Source organism: Plecotus auritus (genome assembly GCF_963455305.1).
Source record: "Plecotus auritus genome assembly, chromosome: 9".
Lineage (NCBI taxonomy): Eukaryota > Metazoa > Chordata > Mammalia > Chiroptera > Vespertilionidae > Plecotus > Plecotus auritus.
In genome coordinates, this window is record NC_137783.1 from 152888690 (window position 1) to 152899841 (window position 11152).

At 57.3% G+C, this 11152-nt stretch overlaps 1 protein-coding gene across 1 annotated transcript; it reads left to right on the forward strand.

The window, feature by feature from the left end:
• The first annotated feature begins 554 nt into the window (after positions 1-554).
• Positions 555-10929, forward strand: EEF1G (eukaryotic translation elongation factor 1 gamma). Its single transcript, XM_080641995.1, has 10 exons — positions 555-724; positions 1754-1912; positions 2915-2978; positions 3363-3505; positions 4287-4430; positions 6241-6370; positions 6721-6925; positions 10095-10267; positions 10351-10475; positions 10697-10929. Exons 1-10 carry the CDS (start codon positions 713-715, stop codon positions 10853-10855), a joined length of 1314 nt encoding a protein of 437 aa, XP_080498121.1. The 5' UTR covers positions 555-712; the 3' UTR covers positions 10856-10929.
• Positions 10930-11152: the final 223 nt, after the last annotated feature.

The window sequence follows — 11152 nt, forward strand, 5'->3', positions numbered from 1 at the left end:
AAGCCCCGCCCCGCCACGTGTGGCTGGAGGTTGAGCATCGTCCAAGCAGCAGGAGGAGGCGGCCGCGTGGGTTCCGGTCGGGTCGCGGGCTGGCGCCCCAGGGGGAGCGTGCAGCAGGCAGCCGATGGCCGATTCGCTCTCATCAGTGATGTTTCTCTCTCACCCTCTCTGAAGTGAACATATATTTTAAAACAGCACACCAGAGCGGTCACAAGGAATTTGGTACATCGCCACTCCCAGGCGGCGTGTCCGCTCCTGTCACACAAACACGTTGGGGTTTGGCAGAGCCTCCCATCAAGTCACTGGGCCCCGGGCCTCTCTTACACCGCGGCCGGAGGGGGCCCGCAGCACCCGCGCGGCACACGGGGCTGGGCGCTGTGCCACGCAGCCGCTAGGGCGGCCGGCGGCCGGCGGGTCCTCAGTGCCCTCTCCGCGCCTTCTCCCTCCACGTCAGGACTCCGATTGGCCGGGCCTGAGGGGCGGGCCAGTCAAGTAGCTCACTGCGCAGGCGCGAGCTCCTCCGCGCAGGCCCCACCCCTTTTTCCAATTTCGCGGCCGCGGTCGACAGAACTGTCGTGCGTGTGCCTTCTATGCCGTCCTCGCTTTCCGGCCGCTGTTTCCCCGCTGCTCCTCGCTCCCCCCCCACCCCTTCTCCGACGGCTTACTTTGCGGCAGCACTGAGAGCCCCACCCCCTTTCTCTGCGGAATCACCATGGCGGCTGGGGTAAGTTTGCCGGCTCGGGCCGTCCGGGTCACCCTATCCGGCGCCATCCTCTGCCCGATTGCGACCCGCTGGCGTCAGAGGAGTTCTGGAACCGAGTGGGGAGCAGATCCGGGGCCCAGAGGCCGTACTGTTGGGGAGCAGGGCTTCCAGGCCCCGGGGAGAAGATGCTGAGGCTGTGGGAGGCCAAAGAGTTGGAATGGCCTGGGTTAGAGGAGAAAGGAGATGCCGGGTCCTGGCCGTCTGGGTCCGGAGAAAGGGACTCAGGTTCATTGCCTCCTTGAGACGTGGGGTCCGGGCAGGTTGACAGAACTTTTGCGACCGTTTTGTGGGGCGATAGCAGGGACAGGTTGAAGACGAGGGTCTTTGTGGGCATGTACTTGGCCGCGGTCAGGGCTCGTCCAGCCGGGAGGTTTGGGAGTGGAAAGACTCCGACGTGGATCCGACCCGTGGGACCTCGCTGGCCAGGTTCCTGGAAGGAAGAGGGGGCAACACCAGGCACCTCGCTGCGGGACGGCACCGGAGCGACGGCATGCGCGACCGGGGAAGGGAGGCTTCTGAAAGGGAGGCCGAGTTGGTTTCGGAAGAGAAGACCCATTCGGCATCTCCGTGGCTGTTCGGGTGGGACTTGGTCGGGGGGTGTGCCCTCGACCAAGGTGATGCTTTTGAAGTGGTGGGCGGCCCAGCAGTCGAGTAGGCAGGCCTGGCAGCATCAATGAATGAAACGCGGGCTCTGCGGAGCGGGCGGTGTGGGTCCGTCCGCAGACGGAGCCCGAGGGAGCTTGAAGTTGTGGATTTCATGCTTCTGAGGATGTCCTGAGGGAAGGTCAGAGCTGTCAGCAAGCTTTATTTAGCATTCGGTGTGTCTGTCCTCTGTCCTCGGTATTTCGGAGGACTCTGATTACACAAGACGCCCGAGCGAAAGCGGGAGTGGAGCAGATGGCGACTGTTCGGAAGTCATCCCGGGCGGTGACGTTTAGGACTGGGACCCTTGTACTCACGCTGACACCCTGTCCCCTCTTCCTTGCGCAGACCCTGTACACGTACCCTGAAAACTGGAGGGCCTTCAAGGCCCTCATCGCCGCGCAGTACAGCGGGGCTCAGGTCCGCGTACTCTCCGCACCACCCCACTTCCACTTTGGCCAAACCAACCGCACCCCTGAATTTCTCCGCAAGTTTCCTGCAGGCAAGGTGAGTAGGGACCTGGAAAAGGGTCTTTGGTCCTGAGAACCCAAGTGGCTGTGAGATTCTATCACTTTGAAGATAGCCTCCATCTTTAAAGAGATTTCAGCCCCCCCATATTTTAGTGATTTTTAAAAAAACGTTTATTTTGAGCTCCGCTGGTGTAGCTCAGTGGTTGAGGGTGGACCTGTGAACCAGGAGGCCACAGTTAGAGTCCCGGTCAGGGCACATGCCCAAGTTGTGGGCTCGGTCCCCAGTAGTGCGTGTGCATTGATTCTCTCACCCGGGTCTCTCCCTCTCCCTCTCTGAAATCACAGGCTCACTGTGGAAGAGAGAATGCCTTTCGACTGTTCTCAGTGCAAATGTGTCAAGTATCTGCTATGAGCAGGATTCTTTCCCCACGGGCTTCAGAGAGGGAGCCGTCCTCAGGAGAGGCCATGTGTGGGGAGCACTGTGACAGACGTAGATAGCAGACGTGGCTTCTCACCTTTCGATTATTTGATGGATGGATTTTCTCCAAAGAGTGATGATACCTCCGTATTTTGGGTTCCTTATGTGAGTTCAGGCCGTAAGGGATGCCAAGTTATTCATATCTTTTTGGTTTTTGAGTTTTAGATAATATCAAGAGTTTGGTCAGCAGGGGTTGTCAGCCTTAGGTAAACACTTTCGTCCAGAACAATTTAGTTCCTGGGATTGGCTAGTAAGAAATGACTGTGTTTCACTTACCTTTTCCCCCCTAAATCCTCATCCCAGGATATTTTTTCCATTGATTTCCAGAGAAAGTGGAGATGAGGGAGGAAGGGGAGAGAGAGAGAGAGAGAGAAACATTGATGTGAGCAAGACACGTGGATTGGTTGCTTCTCGTACACACCCCCACTGGGGCTGGGGATCCTGCATCCGAGGTTTGAGGACTGGGACTTGAACCTGAGACCCTTCGTTCGGAGGGCCGACGCTCTAACCACTGAGCACCCAGCCAGTGTTTTGCTTACCTTCTGACGGCTTTGTCTGCAGGTCCCAGCCTTTGAAGGTGATGATGGATTCTGTGTGTTCGAGAGCAATGCCATTGCCTACTACGGTAACTTGCAGTTGGATGGGGGGATGGGAGGGTCTGGAGCAGGGGTGGGCAAACTTTTTGACTCGAGGGCCACAATGGGTTCTTAAACTGGACCGGAGGGCCGGAACAAAAGCATGGATGGAGTGTTTGTGTGAACTAATAGAAATTCAAAGTAAAGGAGCGGAGGGGAGAGCAAGAGAACCCTCCGCTCTTTCGGCTCCGCGGGCCGGATAGAACAGCCGAACGGGCCGGATCCGGCCCGCGGGCCGTAGTTTGCCCACGGCTGGTCTGGAGTGAGGGGTGTAGGAGAGGATGAGGGTGCGCTGGAGTGGAGAAGGAGAGGACTTTTCGGGGACTGGTGTTGGCGTGACCCCAGGGTTCTGACTTTGCGTCTTGCCTCTGCAGTGAGCAATGAGGACCTGCGGGGAAGCAGCCCGGAAGCAGCAGCCCAGGTGGTGCAGTGGGTGAGCTTTGCCGATAGCGACATAGTGCCCCCGGCCAGCACCTGGGTGTTCCCCACCTTGGGCATCATGCACTACAACAAGCAGGTGAGTCTTGGAACTTGGAAGAAGCCCAAGAGGGTGGAGTCAGCTCCAGAGTGTCGGGCAGTAAGGAATAGAGTGGGTGGCCCTGACCGGTGTGGCTCCGTGGATAGAGCGTCGGCCTGCGGACTCAAGGGTCCCAGGTTCGATTCCGGTCAAGGGCATGTACCTTGGTTGCGGGCACATACCCAGTGGGGAGTGTGCAGGAGGCAGCTGATCGATGTTTCTCTCTCATCGATGTTTCTAACTCTCTATCCCTCTCCCTTCCTCTCTGTAAAATATCAATAAAATATATTAAAAAATAATAATAAATAAAATAAAATATATTGAAAAAAAAAAAAAGAGAGAGAGATAGAGTAGGTTGAGAAAAGGGAGGGACATGCCAAGAATGTGTAACAAGGCCCTAATCTGCAGGCTGTGAGTTCGGAGCTCTGGGCCGTTGGTGGGTGGGAGACCCGTGGAGGTGGTCAGAGAAGGGGTTTCTTCTGCAGGAAGTTATACCAAATGACAGGGGAGTGGTTAGACCAGACGACCTCTAAGGTTCCCTCGAACGGGCAAAGACCTGATCCGGCTGTGATCAGGACGGTGGGCAGTGAGGAGGGGAGGGGAGGCCCGCCTGCACCATGAAGAAATGTAACGTGGCGCTTCACGTGGGACCCATTTGGGAGGATCCTAGACTCCGACCCCACTGAGAGCGGGTGGGATGAGTAAGTGAAATGGCCTCTTAGCTCAGTAACTGGGGGGAGGCATTGATGGTCACTGCTAAGTTTGATCCATGAATCAACAGGCCACAGAGACTGCCAAGGAGGACATGAGGCGAGTTCTAGGGCTGCTGGACGCTCACTTGAAGACAAGGACCTTTCTGGTGGGCGAACGTGTGACACTGGCTGACATCACAGTTGTCTGCACCCTGTTGTGGCTCTATAAGCAGGTCGGTTTGTAACGAATCCGCTCGGCAGCGGGTGGGTGGGGTTAGAACCCAAGTGACAAGTCTTCGGGTCGCTCTCTCCTGATTTGAGGACTCGGGTGTGAGGGACTCTGAGGGAGTCCCAGGGCGGGGGCGGGGCTGCCTTCCTTGCGGGAAGCTGGCGGTGGTCTGCTGCCCTTAGTGTCTGTGGGGCTAAGACGTTTCCTGTGAAGCCGGCTGTGCTTCGTCGTGAAGGCAGGTGGGGGTGGCACCTAGAGCTGGGAGCAGAGCCGGGTTCAGTGCTGGCTCGTTCTGACTAGTTGTAGGTACACGCGGGACGGCGGGGGGGAATCCTCTGGTCCTTTTCATCCTCGGTAAACTGTAACCAGGGGTCCTCAAACTTTTTAAACAGGGGGCCAGGTCACTGTCCCTCAGACCGTTGGAGGGCCGGACTATAGTTTAAAAAAAAAACTATGAACAAATTCCTATGCGCACTGTGGGCCCGGGACGCGTCGGCTGCTAAGCAGGACAGGCAGCGGCCCCCGGCGGGCCAGATCCATGTCCTCGGCGGGCCGCATGTGGCCCGCGGGCCGTAGTTTGAGGACGCCTGCGTAAAGCCAGGGGACTCATCACCACAGTTGAGGTTATTGGGGCAAAGAAGATGACATGTTGCTGGTTCCTAAACAGCAGCTCTCGGACTGATGCTGGCCCACAGCAGCAATGTGATGAGAGCAAGGAAACTGCACCTACTTCGTGCCAGACCCCATGCCCAGGCCTTACAGGGGTCGGCTTGGTGCGGCCTGCTGTGGGGGTCACGGTGGGGTAGAATCTGCACCCGAGGACCGCAGAGCCTCACCGCGGAGCTGGCCCTGCGCCTGCCTCCCCCGCTGATCTTGGCAAACTGAAAAAAAGGTCACACGAGCCTGCCAGTGTTCCCGGTGGCTGAGCATCGACCTCTGCACCGGGAGGTCACGGTTCGATTCTCCGTCAGGGCACGTACCTGGATGGTGGGCTGGGTCCCCAGTGGGGGGTGTGCAGGAGGCAGCCAATCAGTGATTCTCATCATTGATGTTTCTATCTCGCCTCTCCCTTTCTCCCTGAAATACAAAAAAAACAAACAGTTTTTTAAAAAACGGTAAATGAGTTTTTCATGAAGCTGTTTAATTGAAAGGTCTGTCCATTATTCTGAAATAATCTTTTTGCTTTTGCCTATTTTCTACTTATTTATTTGACAAAATGAATAATTGATAGCCCTCTGTTGATCCCAACCTGAAAAAAAATTATATGTCAACACGTGGGATTTCCAAGGTCGGGAAGGAGGTGTGAAATGGCTTGGCAAAAGGAGTGAGCCCGTGTGAATGCTGTTCCTACCGAGTAGATTCTTAGTGAGTGGGGGGGAACCAAGCGTCCACTGAGCTGGACTGGACCACCTTAAAGACATCAGGAAGGTGGGTGGGGGTCGCCCTCCAGGGTAAGCTGGTGTCTAGGCCCGTGGTCGGCAAACTGCAGCTTGCGAGCCACATGTGGCTCTTTGGCCCCTTGAGTGTGGCTCTTCCACAAAATACCACGGCCTGGGCGAGTCTATTGTGAAGCAGTGGCGTTAGAAGAAGTTTAAGTTTAAAAATTTGGCTCTCCAAAGAAATGTCAATCGTTGTCCTGTTGATATTTGGCTCCGTGGACTGATGAGTTTGCCGACCACTGGGCTAGGCAGCCGCTGTCTGGGGGTGAGGGGTTGGAGGAACTCGGGTGTAGGAAGAAGTCTCTGTCTCTGGCTGGAACCTTCGGGGCCGGTCCCCCCGCTGACTGTTCCCACCCTCCCGTCCTGTCCTGGCAGGTCCTGGAGCCGTCTTTCCGCCAGGCCTTCCCCAACACCAACCGCTGGTTCCTCACCTGCATTAACCAGCCCCAGTTCCGCGCTGTCCTGGGGGAGGTGAAGCTCTGTGAGAAGATGGCCCAGTTTGATGGTGAGTCAGGAGGTAGGGCAGCGAGCGCCACGTTGGGCTGGTGTGCGCCATCTCGGCCCCTGGGCTTCCTGTCCAGCCTGTGGGCGCCGTGGGCCCAGGAGTTAGGGCATCACAAGTGCTTGCTGATGTTCCGTGCATCTTGCCTTCTGCCCGCACTCACTGGTTTGTGTGGACAGAGATGCCCGTGCACTTGTGACTGAGGGCCCTGCGCAGGGATGGGGGTGCCGCGTGGCCGCGGGGCTGAGCCTGGCTCCCGCCCCCCGTTCCCCCCCACGGCCCCCCTTGCTGCCTGCTTTGGAGGGCAGCGGAAAGAGGCCGAATAGTGACTTTTCTCCCTTCCTCTGCGCCAGCTAAAAAGTTTGCAGAGAGCCAGCCTAAGAAGGACACCCCTCGGAAGGAGAAAGGACCTCGGGAGGAGAAGCCGAAGCCCCAGGCCGAGCGGAAGGAGGAGAAGAAGGCCGCCGCGCCCGCGCCCGAGGAGGAGATGGACGAGTGCGAGCAGGCGCTGGCGGCGGAGCCCAAGGCCAAGGACCCCTTTGCTCACCTGCCCAAGAGGTGAGGGTGTGGGGGGGGGTGCACGGGACCTAAGAGGGCCCCTTCTCACCTGTGTGTGTCCTTACACAGCTTGGGCCCAGGATTTGAGGTCATTCATACAAAATTAAAGGTGTGTTTTAGTTGGCAAGTAAGGTGACTTTCTGAGTTTAAAAATTGGGTGGGTTTTGAAAGGAGAAAGTATGTTCTAGATCAGGTGGGCAAACTTTTTGACTCGAGGGCCACAATGGGTTCTTAAACTGGACCGGAGGGCCGGAACAAAAGCATGGATGGAGTGTTTGTGTGAACTAATAGAAATTCAAAGTAAAGGAGCGGAGGGGAGAGCAAGAGAACCCTCCGCTCTTTCGGCTCCGCGGGCCGGATCCGGCCCACGGGCCATAGTTTGCCCACGGCTGTTCTAGATGCATCCAGTATTGGGGAGGTTCAGAATTCCCTTTCTGCAAGGAAGCAAGCAGGCAGGCAGGGTTGGGGGGGTGGTCACTGGTCTTGGGAGTGCTCGTCTGAGACCCTCGGAGCTCAGTGAGGTGCGTGCTGCTATGCACCGGCCTGTGACGTGCTCACTCGGGGGGCGATGACCCGCGCTGCATGGGGCCTCTCTGACTCATTGTTTCCCAAACGGGGGCGTTCAGCCCCTCAGGAAGAAGGAAGCAGATGGGGTGCTTGTCTGTTTCCTCTTTTCAGTAAATGTGGGGGTTCTTGGAGGAACGAATATGGTAAAGGGAGGTTTTTGGTGTAAGAAAAGTGGGGCACCCGTCACTCCCAGTTCGCCACTTCCTAGGGCGGAGAGCCTGTGAGAGGCAGCAACTCCACCTTCACATCGGGGTTTCTTTCCGGAATGAGCGCCAGGTGCACGTGCTCGCCGCGGGGGACGGGGACGGGCTCCCCGCAGGCGGTGCTACGGGCTGTGTAGGAGGCAGGGTGGGTGGGGTGCAGGGTCAGCCGCCCAGTAAGAGGAAGATGCCTTGCATGCTTGCTGGGGGCTGGGACCAGCAGGCCTTGGGGCGTAGGGGTGGGGTCGGTCCCAGTCTGGGCTGGTCCCAATCCAGCTGCTTCTGCCTGGCGGGCCCAGTGTGGTGGTGCCATTGAGGTCTCTCCAGGGTCATCACATCTTTGCTCGCTGCCCCAGTCACTGTGTTAGACTCGCAAGCGATGGGGGATGTCTTTCTCGCCCACCCTGCCGTCCTCTCAGTCGTTGGTCTGGGTCAGCGCGGTTTGACCTCCCCGTCGCCCGTGGCTTTGACGTGGGGTAGATGGAGGGGTGAAGGGGCGTGCTCTGTGCCGGCACAGCAGCTGTGCCGCGGGGAGGTGAGCTGCTGCTTTCCCGCTCCGGGACCTTGGCGAGTGGCTGAGATCCCTCAGGGCCCGGGGCTCCGCACGCAGCTGCTCCTGGCATTTACCCCCTTTGAGCCGATTTCCTTGGGACCCAGCACAGGGCAGGTCAGGGGTGAGCAGGACTCTTTCCCGTTTGACTGCCACGTTTTCTCCTCCTAGATTCTAGTGGCTGTGCTTATGGGGCAGACTAGCATGGCCATGATCTGAAGGGGGAGGGTTTGTTTGTGCCCTCCTTCTGTATGAAATGGCTGAACAGAAAAAAAGCGAGCAGGATTTTTGGTGTGTAAATGAGCTGTGATGATAACTAACCCCAATTACATAGGCTGTTGTAATGTAGACACTTAATTATTAGCTAGAGATGGTCACATATGTGACTCTGGGCAGGAAGTAAACCAGGCCGTGAGCTTGCAGTCTTTAATCAGCTGCGTCCCTCACGTCCTGCGAGTGTTTGTGATGCCTGTGTGGGGGCTGCCAGGATGATTTCCCCCGGGACGTTTTTAAACTTACTGATTTTAGAGAGGAAGGGAGAGAGAGAAACATCAATGGTGAGAGAAAATCACTGATTGGCTGCCTCCTGCACAACTCACACTGGGCATTGCCCTGACTAGGAATCAGACTGTGACCTCCTAGTTCATAGGTCGACGCTCAACCACTGAGCCATGCCGGCCCGGCTCTCCCAGGACTTTTAATGTCACAGAGGTAATGCCTTCAAAGACCAAGACCATCATTTGTCCAGTTACTTCCGGTCTGTTTAGGGCTCCAGCTAGCTTGTTTCAGGAGCTGTTGAGAGCTGGGGTGGGTGGGGGAGGGATTATGGTCATGAATGATGAACGTGGCTCAGGAGGGTGTGAAACTTCCCGTCCCATCTTGGGGGTGGTGGACGGGGAAAAGCTCAGATGAGGTCTCCGGTGTTCAGGAAGGAACCTGGGACCTGGGGTTCGAGGACAGGTTCTCTGCTTTGCTCCAGTGCAGCTGGGCAGGGCGCACACTCAACCTGGTCTGTGAAGGGAGGGAAGGTCTAACACTAGGTTTTGCTGTAAGGAGTGAAATAGGTGGCAACTTGTGGCATTATTAATACTAGTGAATAATTGAACCAACTTAAGCATTCAGTAAGGGGGCTTCATAGGTTCATGGCACATTTAGGCAGTGGGAGGTTAGTTAGCCATTAAAACATTTGCAAAGAATTCTCAGTAGCATGTCATATATTCAGTGAACAATTTGTAAAGCACAAAACTAGCTATATCATCTCTGAAAAATTGTGGAATTTTTCACAAAACATAAAAAATACTAGTTGTCTTATTTGCTGGTTTGTGGGTGGTTTTCTTCAGGCGCATGTGTTTTAGCGATTGGAAAAGAAAGAACGGTCGGGGTGGGGGAGTGGGGCCTGGAATTCCTGGCCGTGTGCGCCAGATGCTTCGCAGATAACCTGCACCGAAGGGTTCAGCAGCACCTGAGCTGGTTTCTGGGCAGAGTGACTAAGGACGGGGCGGAGGCCCTCGGAGCACACTCCCTGCTAACCTCGCTGTCATTAGAGTGTGTCACCCCAGAGCCAGAGCCTGTGGATGGGGAAGACACTGAGTCACTGACTCAATGTGACTCATGGAAAAGAGGCCTGGGAGGGGCGGGCCAGGAAGAATGTCCTCCCCGTGCCTCCACTAGGGGGCAGCAGTTCGCCGTGCCTTTCCTGGGCGCGGCTCCCTGGGGTCCCACCCTCCGCGTGCTAAGCATACTCGGGCTGGGGGTGGGGAGCACGTGGAAATGCCCTTGGCTTCTTAGGGGCCACCCGTTGCTGCCTCGCAGGGCCTTCTCCGCAGTGACCCCGATGTTTTCCTCCGTGCAGTACCTTCGTGTTGGATGAATTCAAGCGCAAGTACTCCAACGAGGACACGCTGTCGGTGGCACTGCCGTACTTTTGGGAGCACTTCGACAAGGACGGCTGGTCCCTGTGGTACTCCGAGTACCGCTTCCCCGAAGAGCTCACCCAGACCTTCATGAGCTGCAACCTCATCACGGGTGAGGAGAGGGCGGGTCTGGGAAGAGGAAGGAGGGCAAGGTCATGTGATCGCAGAGGCCGACCGTTCCCCTCGCTCCTTCAGGAATGTTCCAGCGGTTGGACAAGCTGAGGAAGAACGCCTTTGCCAGTGTCATCCTCTTTGGAACCAACAACAGCAGCTCCATTTCTGGGGTCTGGGTCTTCCGAGGCCAGGAGCTTGCCTTTCCGGTGAGGAAAGGGCAGGGGCCGAGTGTGTCTAGCGGGAAGGATGCGGCACACCTTGATCCTGGCTGATAGGCGTGGAGGGGCCTCCCGGAGCGGGTACCAGAGGGAGCTGGCATGTTCCCAGCGGCCTTGGGACCTGATGGCGTGTCTGAGCTGGGAGTGACAGGTGTGAGGCCGTGTCTGGTAACCTGACCACATGCTTCTTACCTGGCTTTTCTCCGCAGCTGAGTCCAGACTGGCAGGTGGACTACGAGTCATACACGTGGCGGAAGCTGGATCCCAGCAGTGCGGAGACCCAGACGCTGGTGCGAGAGTACTTTTGCTGGGAGGGGGCCTTCCAGCACGTGGGCAAAGCCTTCAATCAGGGCAAGATCTTCAAGTGAACGTCTCACCATCGCCGGGCTGCCGGCGCCCGTCCTCCAGGGAGCTGGGGTCATTAAAGGAAACTGAACATCCAGCCCTGTCTGGTGTGCCTGCTCTGGGGGGCGGCTTCTCGGAGGGAGTGCGGGTGGAAGCAGGGCGCGTCCCTGCGGCTCTGCTCCCCGCGCAGGAGAAGCCCCGGAGCAGGCCCGGCCTCCTACGGTGGTGGCTGTCTTCCAGCTGGTGCGCTGGGTGGGTGGGACATGGGGCTTTGTGACCACCTGACTCTTGGGGACCAGATCCCCCGCGAGGTGAGGTGA